This window comes from Chiloscyllium punctatum, chromosome 15 (assembly GCF_047496795.1).
Source record: "Chiloscyllium punctatum isolate Juve2018m chromosome 15, sChiPun1.3, whole genome shotgun sequence".
In the NCBI taxonomy this organism is placed as follows: Eukaryota; Metazoa; Chordata; class Chondrichthyes; order Orectolobiformes; family Hemiscylliidae; genus Chiloscyllium; species Chiloscyllium punctatum.
The window spans coordinates 59,338,062-59,355,486 of record NC_092753.1 but is presented as its reverse complement, the minus strand read 5'-3'; the positions used below and the strand labels follow the sequence as shown (position 1 = coordinate 59,355,486).

At 39.2% G+C, this 17,425-nt stretch overlaps 1 protein-coding gene across 3 annotated transcripts in view; it reads right to left on the bottom strand.

The window, feature by feature from the left end:
- Window positions 1–1,896: 1,896 nt before the first annotated feature.
- The window catches only part of trim45 (tripartite motif containing 45), a 29,407-nt gene continuing 13,878 nt past the window's right edge, over window positions 1,897–17,425 (bottom strand). The window contains exons 3-6 of one of the 3 annotated variants that reach the window (XM_072585222.1): window positions 16,220–16,349; window positions 14,911–15,025; window positions 5,447–5,573; window positions 1,897–3,779 (exon numbers count right to left, since the gene is read on the bottom strand). In XM_072585222.1, the coding sequence (XP_072441323.1) occupies window positions 3,631–3,779; window positions 5,447–5,573; window positions 14,911–15,025; window positions 16,220–16,349 (521 nt within the window). In that variant the 3' untranslated portion in view covers window positions 1,897–3,630. The remainder of the gene's footprint in view (window positions 3,780–5,446; window positions 5,574–14,910; window positions 15,026–16,219; window positions 16,350–17,425) is intronic. The other 2 variants (XM_072585223.1, XM_072585224.1) reach the window with 2 other exon arrangements.

Below are 17,425 nucleotides of genomic sequence, written 5' to 3'. Positions count from 1 at the left end.
GCCTTGGACAGGCTAAGAGAGTGGGCAAAGAATTGGCAGTTGGAATACAATGTGGAAAGTGTGAGATTATGCACTTTAGTGGGAAGAATAGAGGGGTCGGCTATTTTCTAAACTGGGAAAGGCTTCAGAAATCAGACGCTCAAAGGGACTTAGGAGTCTAAGTTCAGGATTCTACTAATGCTAACATGCAGGTTTAGTTGTCAGTTATAAAGGCAAATGCAATGTTAGCATTCATTTCAATAGAGCTAGAACATGACAGCAGGAATGTCCTGCTAAGGCAGACTGCATTTAAAATATTGAGAGCAGTTTTGGGCCCCATCTCGAAGAATGGATATGCTGGTATCGTAGGGTGTCCAGAATAGGTTTACAAGAATGACCGTGGGTTGAAGGGGTTGTCATATGAGAACTGAGGACTTTGCTTCTGTACTCAATAGGGTTTAGAGCATTGGGGCAGGGACTGAATGTAGAGAAGCCTGGATAGAGTGGACATTGAGAAGATGTTTCCAGTAGTAGGAAAGACCAGGACCTGAGGCCACAGCCTCAAGAGTGAAGGGATGACCCTTTACAACTGAGACGAGAAGGAATTTCTTTAGCCTGAGGTAGTTAATCTGTGGAACTGATTGTTGCTGAAAGCTGTGAAGGTAAAGTCATTGTGTGCACTTAAGACAGGTTCTTGATTAGTGAAAGGATTGAAGGTTATGGGGAGAAGGCAGAAGACTGGGGTTGAGAAATATATCAGCCATAGTCGAATAACGGAGAAGACTGCTTCTATAACTTGTGGTCCTGTGGTCTTATGGTGTCTATGACCTTATTAGCAACATCTCTTAAGATCCTAGAATGAAGTCCATCTGAACCTGGAGACTTGTCAGCCCACAGTTTCATTAGTTTGCTTATTACCATTTCCCTTGAGACTACAATTTCACAAAGTTCTTTTCTCCTTTTCACCTCATGATTTAAGCTAAACTGGAATTACTTTCTCTATCCTCTGTAGGAAGAAAGAAATAAATATTTATTCATTTCATTTTATTATCTACTATTAACTCCCTATCCTCATTCTTGAGAACAAACACTCTTTATTGACTCGTTCCTCTTTTAAATACCTATAGAAATTCTTGCAATGCATTCTTTTGTAAACTTTGTCTCATACTGTAATTTCTTCCTCTTTATTAACCTTTTCTTAATGCACAGACATTTTTATATTCTGACAAGTAATCTGATCTTTCACTCAACTTTGAAGTTATATGCCTTTTCCTTAAGTTTGTTGATTCCCCTAACATCTTCAATCAGCCATGGTTGGTGGGAATCCTTTGATTATGTTTCTTTATAGTTACATATTCTGAAATATCGCCTTAAATGCTTGTTGCTGCTTTTAGATTGATCATTCCCCTGGCCTAGTATGCCAGTTTACTTCAGCTAACTCAGCTCTTCATGTCTTTATTTAGGTTTAAAATACTAGTCTTAGACACATTGTTTCCCATTCAAGTCGAATGTAACATTCAAATCATATTGTGCTCATTATTACCTCGAGGTGCCTTTATTCTAAGGTCATTAATTAATTTCATCATATCACCCACAGTAACAATGTTGATCTAATCTGTTTTCTCATCAGTTCCAGAATGTGCTGCTCCAAGGATAAAAAAAAATTAAATAGACTGTTCCCCCATCTCAATAACAGCAGTCTGGTCTCATAATCTGAAGCATTTGGGCAGCTGTTGTCATCGGTCAAACTCAAGTCCTTTCCAAACATGGTTATTGTAGTTTGGGTGTTTCTTGTGAACACTTGCTGTTACATTATAAGTATAAAAATATCAATCTATGTATGCCGGATGCAAGCACAGTCCAGAAATCAAACAGATAAAGCTTAATACATTGAAATTAGTTTTATTAAATGGGTTAAACATTCAATTTGTGCATTACACATAAATTAAAATTCAAGCTTTTAAAAGTCTGATGTACAAGTTTTAAAAAAACCAAATCGCAATAAAGTAAATAAAGAAAATCCTGGTGGATTTAAAAGAATCTAGCACTTCAATGTGGCACATTAAATTGCTTCAAGCTTCAGGCCAGTTGTTTGTATTGGTCCATAAGTTTGAATGATCAAAACGCTGTGTAGATTAAGCAGAGCCAATACAAAGGCTACCGTAAATTGTGTTAATTTAAGTGGTGAGTATAAAAGGTAGACAATAAAGTAACATCTCACACAGTACTGATGGAATTTCATGTGGGTCGTCCATCACCCACACTTGCCCATCTCTAGCAATCATGATGAAGTTCCCATTCGACAGCAAGTATCCTTTTTTGAGAACCTGTACCCCCCCCCAGCATCGTTTATTTGCTGCACTACCACATCTTGGGTATCTTCCCTCACCCACTCCCCACTTTGCCCAAGGGTTGTCAGACAGAGGCCAGCAGCTCACAATATTGGTAGCAGTAATGGCAATGCCACCGATAGTGGCAGCTACTGCTGGTATTACAGTTAGTTGAGGGAAGGGAGAGCTTCATACCACCACAGACCCCTCCCTTTGCTTCCTGATGCTGGTTCCCTCTACATGCACTTATGGCAAGTTCCTCCACTCACTGCTAGCTGAGTATCAATAACGATCTTATGAGGCCTTGAGAGGTTATTTAAGTGCCTCAATTGCTTTCTGGACACAGTAGTTGTGAACCCCAACCTAAAATGCATTGTTTATAATACAATGGTTGAAATAAACTAAGTATTTCAAATTGGCACAAAGCTGGTGTTAAAATGTACATTATATGGTTGACATTATTTGAAATTTATAAAATTGATTTAAGTTTAATTGTGACTAGAGTATTGAGATCACGAAGGTTAATCTTTGCTTTGAGTATGAGCTAAACTTCCATTCAGTATGAATCCATGTTAATATAGAGTATGCATGCAAAATGTGTATACTTTGGACAAATCTAAACTCAATGCACGTACAAAATTATTGTGTTATTTAATTGGTTACATTTCTACAAATAGCGCATGCAATATCTCCTTACCCAGATCTTTACTTCAAAAACATGTACCATTTAGTCAGAAAAAAGTCTGAACGAACCAAATTAAATTGAATCCATTGTTTGTCATCAAAGTATATCACAGTATCCCATATGGCAATTTCCATTAATGTTGCTCAGGCCGCAGTATTTTGATTACATCTCTAGTATTTTGAAATGATTTTTCTGTGTATTATAACATAATAATGCATTGCTTCAAGGTAATTCATTGAAAAAAACTAGATCCTTTATTACACTCTGTGCTGTAGAGTATTCATTTGTGAAATCTGCAACAAAATTACAGTAACTTCTTTGTTATTCCTAAATTGTAGATCTTTTTATTTGAAAAGGCGTTGGTTCAGTGAATGTTTAAGTTACTTCTCTTGGAATTATTACGGATAAATTAGTCCTTTTGACAAGACCCCAAAAGTAATTAACAATAGCTAGATCAGAACATTTCTATCTCTGTTCTCATCTTACATGACAAACTATAGCAGGCATTAAACTGGCTGAGCTTTGAGCATACCTGAAGATCACAAAGTTTTCTAGATTGGCTGAACAGTCATTACTTCACTGCAAAATTTTCAAAGATCAATGTCAGGTTTGTGGTTTTCATGTCTTGGTTTCGTTTTACAAAGCAATAGTTCTAACCAGGCTCTGGTGAGAGTTGCTATTTATTGTTCCAGGGCATTCTGAATGTTCAGTCAACTTTCCACAACAGGACCAGTGTGGCTGGCCCGGGTGTCCTTTGTGCCCATGTCCACAGCCTTGGTACCCACCTGCCAATTGAATACAAAGAACAAAGTTTCATAATATTGTAGATTCAACAATCCCTGTAAACTTTATGCAGTGTCATGTCAGAACAATGCCCTTCACACTAACTACATATCTACTTTCTATAAAAAGGCAAGTGTTTATGTTCAAGCCTATACTCTGAATTGTATTTTCTCAATAAGTTGTTGAGATTGGTGGGATTGTGGATAGTGAGGAACACTGTCAGATATAGATTAGTTGGAGGCAAAAGTAGAAAAATGGCAGATGGAGTTTAATCCGGACAAATGTGAGGCGATGCATTTTGGAAGGACAAATACCAGTGAAAATTATACAGTGAATGGCAAAACCCTTAGCAGTATTGATATGCTGAGGGATCTGGGTATGTAGTTCCACAGATCACTGAAGGTGGCAATGCAGGTAGGTAGAACAGGGCTATGGCATGCTTGCCTTTAGTGCAAGAGGCATTGAGTAGAAAGATAGACAAGTTAGGCCACATCTGGAATATTGTATAATTCTGATCACCACACTACCAGAAGGATTTGGATGTTTTGAAGGTACAGAAAAGGTTTACCAGGATGCTGCCTGTTATGGGGGATTTTGCTATGAAGAAAGGTTGGATAGACTGGGTTTGTTTTCACTGGAACCCAGGAGGTTGAAGGGTGACCTGATAGAAGTTTATAAGATTGTGAATGGCACAGAAAGAGTGGAAAGTATGAGGTTTTCTTCCCAAGATGGAGGGGACAATTACTAGGGGACACAAGTTCAAGGTGTTGGGAGAAGTTTAAAAAAAAAGAGATGTGAGGCAAGCTCTTCACACAGAGTGGTGAGTGGCTGGAATGTACTGTCAGAGGTGGTGGTGGAGGCAAACACAATAGCAGCATTCAAGCAGCACCTGAATGAATACATGAATAGGAAGGGAATAGAGGGAAACGGATTCTATAAGTGAAGACAGTTTTAGTATGGAAGGACAAAATGTGTGAGCGCAGACTTGGAGGGCCTACTCCTGTGCTGTAGTGTTCTTTGTTCTTTCATGATCTGGATGGAACAGCATACATGAATAAGTCACCTTTTCCTCACTGTTCACATTTAATTACTTCAAAACAATCATGTATAGTTTCAGAGTCTACAAAAAAAACCTCCCCTTTGCATAGATGAATTTTTACACTTTAAGAAAATAAATTAGGGAGGATTAATTTAAAAAGCTATTCTCTGCTAATATTATTTGTGCTGTTTCATTTTTTTTCTATTTCGAAACATTATTTATATGGACTGTCAAATCACTTATTTACAACACAGTAAGAAATTTTTAAAAAGTTCAGTGAGTTGTGTTACTCACTTATAAAGTATATCAACAATATATTAAAGAATCAGCAAGTGTAAATTATAATGCAATGCATACTAAAATACATATTCTGAGGTGTGCGTATATTATTAATTTTGTATTAAAATTGAGGCTTCATTGCATTCAGAAGATTAACATTAAAATGGTGTTTCACTTGCACCTCTCAGAATATGAAGCATATGAAACTATAGCTGTAGAATTGAGAGGTTCATGTTTGTATTGTTTATCTCTGTAAATGATCTTTTGAATGGATTTCACCCCATTTTTATCATTCAGTGTCTGGCTATCTGCAATGGAACAATTACAAGTGAGATTTTCTATTAAACTCACCAGGCATTGTGCCTCTGCAACCACAACGGACATCCTTTTGTCCACCACTAGAACAGAATGTGCAGCAATGAAATATACCAGTGTGCTTACGGAATTTACTTGTGACTGTTACAGTGAATGGAGATCCCTGGGAAAAGAATAGCAGTTACCAAAGTTATGTTATATTTAATATATTAGCAAGTTTTAAGAAGATTTGTAGCTCAGGTTGAGGTTTTGGATGTATGTTTGCTCACTGAGCTGGAAGGTTCATTTCCAGACGTTTCATCACCCTATTAGGTAACATATTCAGTGGGCCTCAGGCGAAGCACTGCTCAAAACTGCTGCTTTCTATTTACAGTCATAGAGACATACAGAATGGAAACAGACCCTTCGGTCCAACCTGTCCATGCTGATCAGATATCCCAACCCAATCTGGTCCCACCTGCCAGCATCCAGCCCACATCCCTCCAAACCCTTCCTATTCATATACCCATCCAAATGCCTCTTAAATGTTGCAATTGTACCAGCCTCCACCACTTCCTCTGGCAGCTCATTCCATACATGTACCACCCTCTGCGTGAAAAAGTTGCCCCTTAGGTCTCTTTTATATCTTTCCCCTCTCACCCTAAACCTATGCCCTCTAGTTCTGGACTCCCTGACCCCAGAGAAAAGACTTTGCCTATTTATCCTATCAATGCCCCTCATAATTTTGTAAACCTCCAAAAGGTCACCCCTCAGCCTCCGATGCTCCAGAGAAAATAGCCCCAGCCTGTTCAGCCTCTTCCTATAGCTCAAATCCTCCAACCCTGGCAACATCCTTGTAAATCTTTTCTGAACCCTTTCAAGTTTCACAACATCTTTCCAATAGGAAGGAGACCAGAATTGCATGCAATATTCCAACAGTGGCCTCACCAATGTCCTGTACTGCCGCATCATGACCTCCCAGGTCCTGTACTCCATACTCTGACCAATAAAGGAAAGCATACAAAATGCCTTCTTCAGTTTCCTATCTACCTGTGACTCCACTTTCAAGGAGCTATGAACCTGCACTCCAAGGTCTCTTTATTCAGCGCCACTCCCTAGGACCTTACCATTAAGTGTATAAGTCCTGCTAAGATTTGCTTTCCCAAAAGTGCAACACCTCGTATTTATCGGAATTAAACTCCATTTGCCACTTCTCAGCCCATTGGCCCATCTGCTCAAGATCCTGTTGTGATCTAAGGTTACCCTCTTCGCTGTCCACTACACCTCCAATTTTGGTGTCATTTGTAAACTTACTAACTGTACCTCTTATGCTCACATCCAAATCATTGATGTAAATGACAAAAATTAGAGGACCCTGCACCGATCGTTGTGGCACTCCACTGGTCACAGGCCTCCAGTCTGAAAAACAACCCTCCACCACCACCTTTTGTGTTCTACATTTGATCTAGTTCTGCATTCAAATGGCTAGTTCTCCCTGTATTCTGTGAGATTCTACCTTGATAACCAGTCTCCCATGGGGAACCTTGTCAAACACCTTACTGAAGTCCAAATAGATCACATCTACTGCTCTGCCCTTATCAATCCGCTTTGTTACTTCCTCAAAAAATTCAATCAAGTTAAGACATGATTTCCCATGCACAAAGCCAAGAAATTATTTGTTTAGGTTTCTTTGGGTTGGTGATGTCATTTCCTGTGGTGAAGTCACTTCCTGCTCCTTTTCTCAGGGGGTGGTAGATGGGATCTAACTCGATGTGTTTGTTAATAGATTTCCGGTTGGAATGCCATGCTTCTAGAAATTCTCATGCATGTCTTTGTTTGGCTTGTCCTAGGATGGATGTATTGTCCCAGTCGAAGTGGTGTCCTTCATCATCTGTATGTAAGGATACCAGTGAGAGTGGGTCATGTCTTTTTGTGGCCAGTTGGTGTTCATGTATCCTTGTGGCTAGTTTTCTGCCTGTTTGTCCAATGTAGCGTTTGTTACTGTCCTTGCACGGTATTTTGTAAATGACATTAGTTTTGCTTGTTGTCTATATAGTGTCTTTCAAGTTCATCAGCTGCTGTTTTAGTGTGTTGGTGAGTTTGTGGGCTACCATGATGCCAAGGGGTCTGAGTAGTCTGGCAGTCATTTCCGAAACGTCTTTGATGTAGGGGAGAGTAGCTAGGGTTTCTGGACGTGTTTTGTCTGCTTGTTTGGGTTTGTTCCTGAGAAATAGGCGGACTATGTTCATTGGGTACCCATTCATTTTGAATACATGGTATAGGTGATTTTCCTCTGCTCTGCATAGTTCTTCTGTGCTGCAGTGTGTGGTCGCTCGTTGAAATAATGTTCTGATGCAGCTTCATTTGTGGGTATTGGGATGATTGCTTCTGTAGTTCAATATTTGTTCTGTATGTGTTGTTTTCCTGTAGATGCTGGTTTGAAATTCCCCATTGGCTGTTCACTCTACAGTGACATCTCGGAATGGCAGTTTATTATTGTTTTCCTCCTCTTTAATGAATCTTATGCCAGTAAGGGTATTATTGATGGTCTTGAAGGTTTCCTCTAATTTGTTTCATTTAGTGATGACAAAGGTGTCATCCGTGTAGCGGACCCAAAGTTAGGGTTGGATGGTTGGCAGAGCTGTTTGTTCAAGTTTCTGCAGTACTGCCTCTGCTAAGAACCCTGTTATCGGAGATCCCATGGGTGTTCCGTTGGTTTGTTTGTCGGTTTTGTTGTTGAAGGTGAAGTGGGTGGTAAGGCATAGGTCCACTATCTTGATGATACTGTCCTTGTTGATGAAGTTAGTGGCGATTGTTGCATGTGTCTTTGGGTCTTCTAATAGTGTAGTCGGTGTTTCCTTAGCCAAGTAAGTGTTGATTGGTGTAAACAGGGCTGTTACATCAAAGGAGACCATTATTTCATCCTCTCATATCTTAGTGTCTTTGATGGTCTTCAGGAATTCTTGGGTAGAGTGGATGGAGTGGCGTGATTCTTCTACTAACACATCCATCCAAGGACAAGACAAACAAAGACATGCACGAGAATTCCTAGAAGCATGGCATTCCAACCGGAACTCTATCAACAAACACATTGAGTTAGACCCCATCTACCAGCCCCTGAGAAAAAGAACAGGAAATGACATCACCAACCCAAAGAAAACCAAACTTATAAAAAGAAAGCAGGTATTTTCAGCAGCGCTTTGCCCGAGGCCCACTGAAGATGTTACCCAGTAGGGTGACAAAATGTCTGGAAATGAATCTTCCAGTTCAGTGAGCAAACCTACATCCAATACTTAATATATATTAAACAAAATAATTTTCTTCAATGTAAAAAAAAGCAAAACTAATGCTGCCTTCTATAAGTTATTTGCTCCTTCTTCAAAGCACAGAAGTGACCAAATACACAGCTATAGAACTGAAGAGCAAATTTCAATCACTGTAGTATTCTGTTTTCTCTCCAAATTATATTTATAATGTTTGTATTATGGGAATGACACTATAAATCACATTACTTTAAATGTAGAAAACTGGGCTACTCCAGAGAATGAGAGTTCAAATCCCAGCAAAACAATTTAAGAAATTTGATTTTCTTTTCACTTTTAAGTCTGGAGATTGCAGCAAGTAACCATGAAGCTGTGAGATTGTCATTAAAAACCCAAACGATGTGGCTTAGGCAATGGATCCACCTGAACCTAACCTGAATTAGGTAACTACACTCACACACCAAAGTGACTACTTTAAATTACCCTCTGAAATGGATAAGAAATCCAATGTAACACCTGATCAGGAACACAAGGCCTTTTGTGTTAAAATACATAGATTAAAGCTGATAGATTTATTTATAAAGGGTCATCATGTTGAGGCTGTATAGGACATTGGTGAGGCCTCTTCTGGAGTACTGTGTACAGTTCTGGTAACCCCGTTATAGGAAGGATATTATTAAACTGGAGAGGGTTCAGAAAAGATTCACCAGGATGTTGCAGGAAATGGAGAGTTTTGAGATAGAAAAATAAACTGGAAAGGTTTTTTTCACAGGAGTGTAGGAGGTTGAGGGAGTGACCTTGATGTTTATAAAATCATGAGGGGCATAGATAAGGTGAACGACAAGGGTCTTTTCCCTAGGGGAGGGGAGTTCAAAACTAGGGGCATATTTTTAAGCTGAGGGGAGAAAGATTTTAAAATGATATGAGGACAACTTTTTTTTTTACACAGAGTAGTTCATGTGTGGAATGAACTGCCAGAGAATCTGATGGATGCAGGTATATTTACATGATTTAAAAGACACTTGAATAAATTCATGAATAGGAAAGGTTTGGAGGAATATGGGCCAAGCGCAAGCAGACAAGACTAGTTTAGTTTGGGAACATGCTTAGTATAGACTGATGGACTGAGGGGTCTGTTTCCATGCCATATGACCCTGGGACTTGTAAATCAGAGATCTGGAAAAATACGAAGTAAGATTGCATTGAATTAGTCCACAAAGGAGAAAAATACCCCTTTCTAAAACATAGGGACAAATTTTGCAATGGTTTGTTCATAGAGTACACCCAGAAACATTAGAATTACACAAAGAATATGGCGCAGAAATGGCACATTCAGCCCAAGCAGTCCATGCTCCATTTATGCTCTGCTCAAGATTTCTCCTGTTCTGCTTTTATATCAAACAACATCATCAAAGGCAAAAGGATAGTGACAGTCAGGGATTTCAACCATTCCAATTCTAACCAGAATAAAATCAGTGCACAGGGATACATTCAAGGAGACTATCCTAGTTAGTTTCAGGAAGCCAGCCAAATAGAAGGTGTATTAGCTTAAAAGTATTTGTTGGTAATGACCATAATTCATTTATACTTATTATCAAAACATTCGTAGATCCAGCAAAAAAACTTGTCCATTGGCACAAGGCCAATTTTACGAAGCTGAGATGGAGAGGACAAATAGACAATGTCTTTTCTCTGGGGTGGGGGAGTCCACAACTAGAGGTTTAGGGTGAGAGGGGAAAGATATAAAAGAGACCTAAGGGGCAACATTTTCACGCAGAGGGTGGTCCATGTGTGGAATGAGGTGCCAGAGGAAGTGGTGGAGGCTGGTACAATAGCAACATTTAAAAGGCATCTGGATGGGTATATGAACAGGAAGAGTTTGAAGGGATATGGGCTGGGTGATGGCAGGTGGGACTAGATTGCGTTGGGATATCTGGTCGGCATGGACGGGTTGGACTGAAGTTCTGTTTCCGTGCTGTACATCTCTATGACTCTAGTTGAAAAACAACAAATTGAAAGTGTTAAGAGCAGTGGGTGACATTCAAGATAAAGACTGACGGTTTGGAGCAAATATGTTCTCAAAGATAAAGGCTGAGACTCTCATATTGAGGACTCTTGGGCAATCCATGAGTATGCAAGGTAAGATAAGAGGAAAAAAATTGAAGCTTATGTCAGATGCTGAGAACTCAACAGTGCAGAAAGCCCGAGAGGAGTATAGCAGCGATAAAAGTTGAAATTGTTTTTCTAATATTTTTAAAAACAAGGGAATGAGATAATATTGGCAAGTAAAATCCAATGATATTTGTAAATACAAAAACCAGGTGATGACAAGGGAAAAAAGTGTAGGATCTATGAGAGCCTAAAATGGTAACTGGTGCGAGGAGGTGAAAAATTGGGGCATGTTTATATTTGCCTTGCCAAGAGGGGAATGATCTTAACACAGTCGTGAATGAGGAGGAATATGAAACAAGAGAGGGATGAAATATTAAGATGTTTACAGTCTTTGAAAGTAGATTTAATCACCAGTCCTGGATGAGATTTATGCCAGATTGCTAAGAAAAGCAGGGGAAGAAATATTGAACGCTCTGACTATTATTTTCCAATCCTTACAACTCTCTGAAAACATTTCAAAACATTTCAAGATCACCCTTAGCATTCCCTTTGCAAGAAAGAAACGAAACATAAGTTTTACATAAATGCTTCATAGAATCAGCCAAAGCAGAATTTCTGCATTGCAAAATGCCCAGTTCAATTATACGCTTGAGTGGGATAAAGATTATGCGCACACCTTCTTAAAATTAACAGCCGGCAATTTTTCTTCAAAATGAGGTGCTATACCAAATCCATAATGTTTGTGGGTCCTTGCTTCTGTGACAAAGCTCATGAATGGAAAAGAGGTAATTTTGGGTTGCAGTGTTCTTGAAATCTTGAATTTCTAAAGATCCGACTGATTGAGTTGACCCAGGTTTGACTCTTCTTATTGCATTATATTGTTTGTTCATTTCTTTGTTGTTTGTTGCTGGCATTTTGCAATGAAGTCTAAATTTAGCTACTTTTATTGTGCACCAAAGTAAACTAAATACAAGGGTTATTAGCAGAAGATAAGAAAACCAAATGAGTCTTACAAACTTAAAATAGTGAAAGATCAAAATGGGCAGATAATTAGAGGTAAATAGGGATGTAGAAAGAATGATTAGATTTTATACAAACTGCACAGTATTGTTGATAAATCACCTCTGCAGTAAATGCCTTCTGAAATTAGCCTGAGTAACAGGGAATTGCACCTCACTTCTGACAGGTTGTCAAAGCATGTTTTTCATGTAGCTTCTTAAAATACAAATGGATTGTTGGAGTTCGAAATTACTTTTATTGATTAATTTATAGAATGTGGACCACACTACCAATCACTGATTGTGGTTTAGAAGGTAGGCACACACACAACACTAGGGAAAAGTTCGGATTTGGAAACAGCAATGATGGAAGAACACAGTGATATGTTTAAAAATCAGTGAAGTGTGTGACTTGGATGGGAACTTCAGGTGTGGTGTTCCCGTGTACCTATTGCTCTTGTTGTGCTAGGCACTAGAAGTCATCAATTTGAAATATGCGGTCAGAGATCTTTCTGAATTGCTGTTGTGCACCTTGTTATAAACTCTACTCATGATCAGCTGGTGATGGGAATGAGTGAATAATTGCTTGGTATTACAGAACTTATACCTTGCTGAAAGGAGACAAGAGGTGAAGTTTTTTTGTCTTGCATTCCTTGCGACTTGGAAACAAGAAAGCAGAACACTAATTTCTATAGCTTGAGAAAGGATTCCAATTGGTTGTTGGCATGAAGATGCAGCATGAACAGTTAACTGTCTCTGTTCATTTTTAGAACAAGCAGGTAGACTCTGATTTGTCAGGGTCTTGCTATGGGAATGCCACAGAAATTGGCAGGCACCATTCCGCTAAAGCCAATTAAGAAGTAGCAATGTATATGCAAAATCATTTTGCCTACATAGGATAGCATTCTGTCTGTTAATACATGTTGGTTACATCGCACAGAAATGAATCACGTTACAAGCTCAGCTGATCATTTTAAAGGGCTCCTGGTGTAATTCATAGCACAGTCTATATAATTTGATAAATGCTGTCCAACAGCAAATTCATATCTTGAACAGTTCAAAGGAAAAATTTCTGTCTTGTTAGCTTTTGAAGAATCAGTGAATGGAACAGGAGGGCATATGGTGCAAATTGTGGAAAGTCCTTAAATCAGTGCCCAGCTATGGAACAAATGTGAGGCACTTATAGAAAGTCACGAGGAATTAGAAATGGAAGTTGCAGAGTTCTGAAACATATTTAACCAAATGCCAAGTATGTTAAGGAGACTGCTGCAGTGATTCTGGAAAGTGCACCAAGAAACGGAATGGTATTTCTGACTGATTGTCCAGGAGCTTCGCTCCCTTCATACTCTCATACTCTGACATTAGCTCCCTCCCCCTTCCACCAGAGAACTTAAGCACATCCCAGAAGGGTCAGTACCTGGGGAAATATATTGTTGACTTTACCTATGATAGAAGGCTATAGTTCCAGGATTTTGACCCAGCCACAATGAAGCAGAGGCAAATATTTCCAAGTCAGGATGGTGAATGTTTTGGAGGGTTATTTGCAGGTGATGGCCCCATGTATCTGCTTCCCTTGTCCTTCTAGGTGGACATGGTCATGGGCTTGGGAGGTACTGTATAAGGACCTTTGGTGAATTTCTGCACTGTACACAACTACTACTGCTAGTACTCACTGCTGCTACTGAATGTCGGTGGTGGAGGAAGTAGATGCTTGTGGACATGGAGCAAATTAAGCAGGCTGCTTTGTCCTGGATGGTGTCAAACTTCTTGAGTGCTGTTGGAGCTGCACCCATTCACTCAGATGGAGAGTATTCTCTCACAGTCCTTAATTGTGCTTTGTGGATGGTAGACAGGTTTTGGGGAGTCAGGAGGTGAGATAGTCACCACAGTATTCCTAGCATTTGACCTGCTCTTGTAGCCACTGTATTTATGTAGTGAGTCCAGTTGAGTTTCTGGTCAATGGTAAGCCACAGGATGTTGACAATGGAAGATTCAGAGATAATGACCTCATTGAATGTCAAGGAGCAGTGGTTAGTTTGTGTCTTATAGGAGATAATCATTGCCTGGCACTTGTGGTATGAATGTTAATTGCCACTTGTCAGCCCAAGCCTAGATATTGCCCAGATTTTATTGCATAAAAATGTGTTGCTGGAAAAGTGCAGCAGGTCAGGCAGCATCAAAGGAGAAGGAGAAGCCCCCAGAAGGGCTTATGCCCGAAACATCGATTCTCCTTCTCCTTTGATGCTGCCTGACCTGCTGCGCTTTTCCAACAACACATTTTTAAGCTCTGATCCCCAGCATCTGCAGTCCTCACTTTCTCCTAGCAGATTTCATTGCATTTGAACATGAACTGCTTCATATCTGAGGAACTGCAAATGGTGCTGCATATTTTGCAAACATCCCCACTTTTTGACCTTATGATGGAGGGAAGGTGATTGATGAAACTGAAGGTGATTGAGTCCAGGACACCATCTTGAGGAACTCCTGCAGTGATGTCTCAGAGCTGAGCTAATCTTTCTTCAACAATCCATTTAACTTACCTCTGTCATCGACAATCTGATGAGAAGTGTCAATGACAGTGCCATCAAGTTGTACTGACATTGCAATAACCCGATAGGGACTCCAAGTTTAGGTTTTATCAGGGCCACGCAGCTCAAACTCATTACAGCTTTGGTCCAAACATGGAACACAGCTGAACCCAAGAGGTGAGAAAAATATAAATGCCTTTGACATCAAATCAACATTTGATCAACATGAACTAATTTTTAAAAACGGGAAGAGAGAACTTACTGCAAAGATTTGCAATGCTGTGAAACAGTTCAATAAAATAATCCACATAAGAACAAAGAAACACTCTCCACACCATAAAATGAACCACAAAACAACAATACTTCTACTTAAATATTCTAGGGGCATTTTTTGAGTAAAGTGTACAGTATATCAGAAGTGTATATTTAACATAATCATGTGCATGTCTTCCAGAGGCAAGTATATTTAGGTGGTCAGATGCAACCACAACACTCACTTAGAGACACAGAGGAACTATTTTAAACTCTCTCTGAAAAGGTTGCATTCAAGCCAGGATCCAAAAGATATGAAGAGCCAAGACAACATACACCCTTGTGACCTCCATCCTTTGTTCACTCACCTGTACATGCTGTCCCTTCACACAGACATATCCCTCATACAAGCCTGATACACGAGGAGTGTACATAAATCGATAAGTTCCATCATGATTGTCGTGCAGTATTGTCTTGAGACTGCTGCATAAAATAGAAGTATTCACCCATTTTCCATTCAGTTAAACAATGGATTACTATTAAAGTATTTTAGGATTGAATATTCATTTTAAAAAGTATACAAATATAGGTGGGCACAAAACGAAAAATAAAGAGGAAACCACATGACTTCACTAATATCTGGATTACTCACATTCCATTACTGAAATGTAATGTAAGCAACTGGTCTATTTTAATATTCAAGATGGAATATTTCTTAAGAATTTTGAACTTCAGTTCAACATTTCTCAGAATAACCCAACAATAAATTGTAAGGTTATATAAATTAAATGCATCAGTACATTCAATCATTGAAGCCCCACACATAATAGAAGTAATGTGGAGCGTGGCATACATTATGCACACATAGTTGGGAGAAAATTAGGTGACTTTGGACTTATTTTGAGGAAGTTTTTCCACTAGAGACTTTTTGACCTCAGGTCTGGACCTGTTAGAGAGTAATTCTTAGAAACTAGCTGTCATGATTAATCATCAACTCCATCATTATGTCTTGGATTGTATCAAGATCAGAACAGTGGGAGTTGAATTGGGATCTTGGCCTTTTTGCCCATGTAGCAATGTTGCAATTCTCTTGTTCCTACAAGGGAATCTATAGAAACATCCAGAGAAAACAGCAAGTCATTGAAAGCCTTGTTTCTCTTTTGCTTTAAAAGTTTCATTATTACGTACAAGAACAGCTTGAACAAGAAAATAAGACTGGAATGAGATCAACCAATAGTGCAAGTATTTTGTGAATAGCCAGTACAATCAGCAAAGGCAGATAATTAAATTTAGTCTATGGGGAATGTTTAGAAAGGTAAGCAATTTTTTTTTTTAAAAAACTACTCTAAAGATTTAGGAACAATCTTTAAATAACTTTGACCATTTAAAGTCAATGAATTTGTTTTCAAAGGATTCAGGAGCAGAAGCATTTTGAGGGATTATCTGTGATTTGCACCTTTGGTAAGTAAACTACGGTACATACAAGAACGTTGGCCTAGATTGTGCAATGGCCGGACAGTAAATTTTCCAAACTAGACAGGAGATGTACATGGGGATCCCTCAGAGTTCCTCCAAGGGTTGGATGTGCTGTTCAGTAACCCAAACTTAACTCACTTTATGCAGTATTCGTGCTACATTTTGTCAGGCAGTAATTTACAGTACAGTTAAATCGCTCACCATTCTTTATTTTTCTTGCTGTAGATGCCAACCTGAATGGATTCACCTCCTCGCCCTGTCTGCTGCCCAGTTTGGTCATTACAGACCAGTACGAATACACTTGGCTGGTCTTGCCGAGCCACATGGAGGCCTGAGTGTGAGCAAATTAACATTGTATTATGGAGAATTCACTTGCCTATGTACAAAAACAGCTGACTCAAGAAATACATAAATACACAAAAATCACATATTCCTACAGGTCCCGCTTGCCCAATATATACAGAAATCATGAATTTCATCAATGTGACTCCATCCACACCCTAACACTGCACTGACTAGAAGGTGCTGTGGAAGTATTTTGTCTGAACACAGGTCAGGAACAATTCAAACTGAAAGAACTCTGGATGCTGTAAAAATAGGAAGTGCGAGAAAAATTCAACAGGTTTGGCAGTATCTGTGGAGAGAAATCAGAGCCCTGAGTGTAGTCCCGTTTCCCCTCTCAGTCAAAGGAAACTACTCAGACACAGTATAATTTTACCTCCATCTTTATTCCGAGTCCTCGAGGGAGAGAGGGAATGATCGCCCATGTGCACAGGGACATGAGCTTTCAGTCTTCTCTGGAAGAGCAGTTTCTTAATTAATCATAAAGTCATTTTACAGGAAGGAGCATCCTGATAAGGCAACATACATATTGATTGGGTGACTGTTATAATCAGCGAGTGTCATTAGCAAAGATTAAGCCATCTGGTGTTACACAATGAATGTTCTTAACTTTAACTGGCTTCACATAATGAATACTTTTCACCTTGTTAAACTGACCTTACATATGGAATGCTTCCAATATTGTTTAATGGCTCCACATAATGACTGCTTTTCCACTTGTTAACCCATTACCCTTGCACCCCGTTGTTAACTGTAAGTTCTTATCTGATCTGAGTCATGCTCAGCTAAACATCTTGGTTTCACAAAACTCAGAACTTAACTCTTTCCCAACCTGCTTATACCCTATACAAATTCTCATGAGGAAGGATCACTTGACTCAAAATGTTAACTCTGATTTCTCTCCACAGATGTTGCCAGACCTGCTGAAATACTGTAGCAGTTTCTATCTTTGTTTCAGGAACAATTCACCTCCCTATCCATTGACTGGCAAGAAATATAACAGCATTCAATTCTCTTGGCTACAGCTGTCTGCTTGGTCTTGGAATCAGGGCATTTTCTATCACC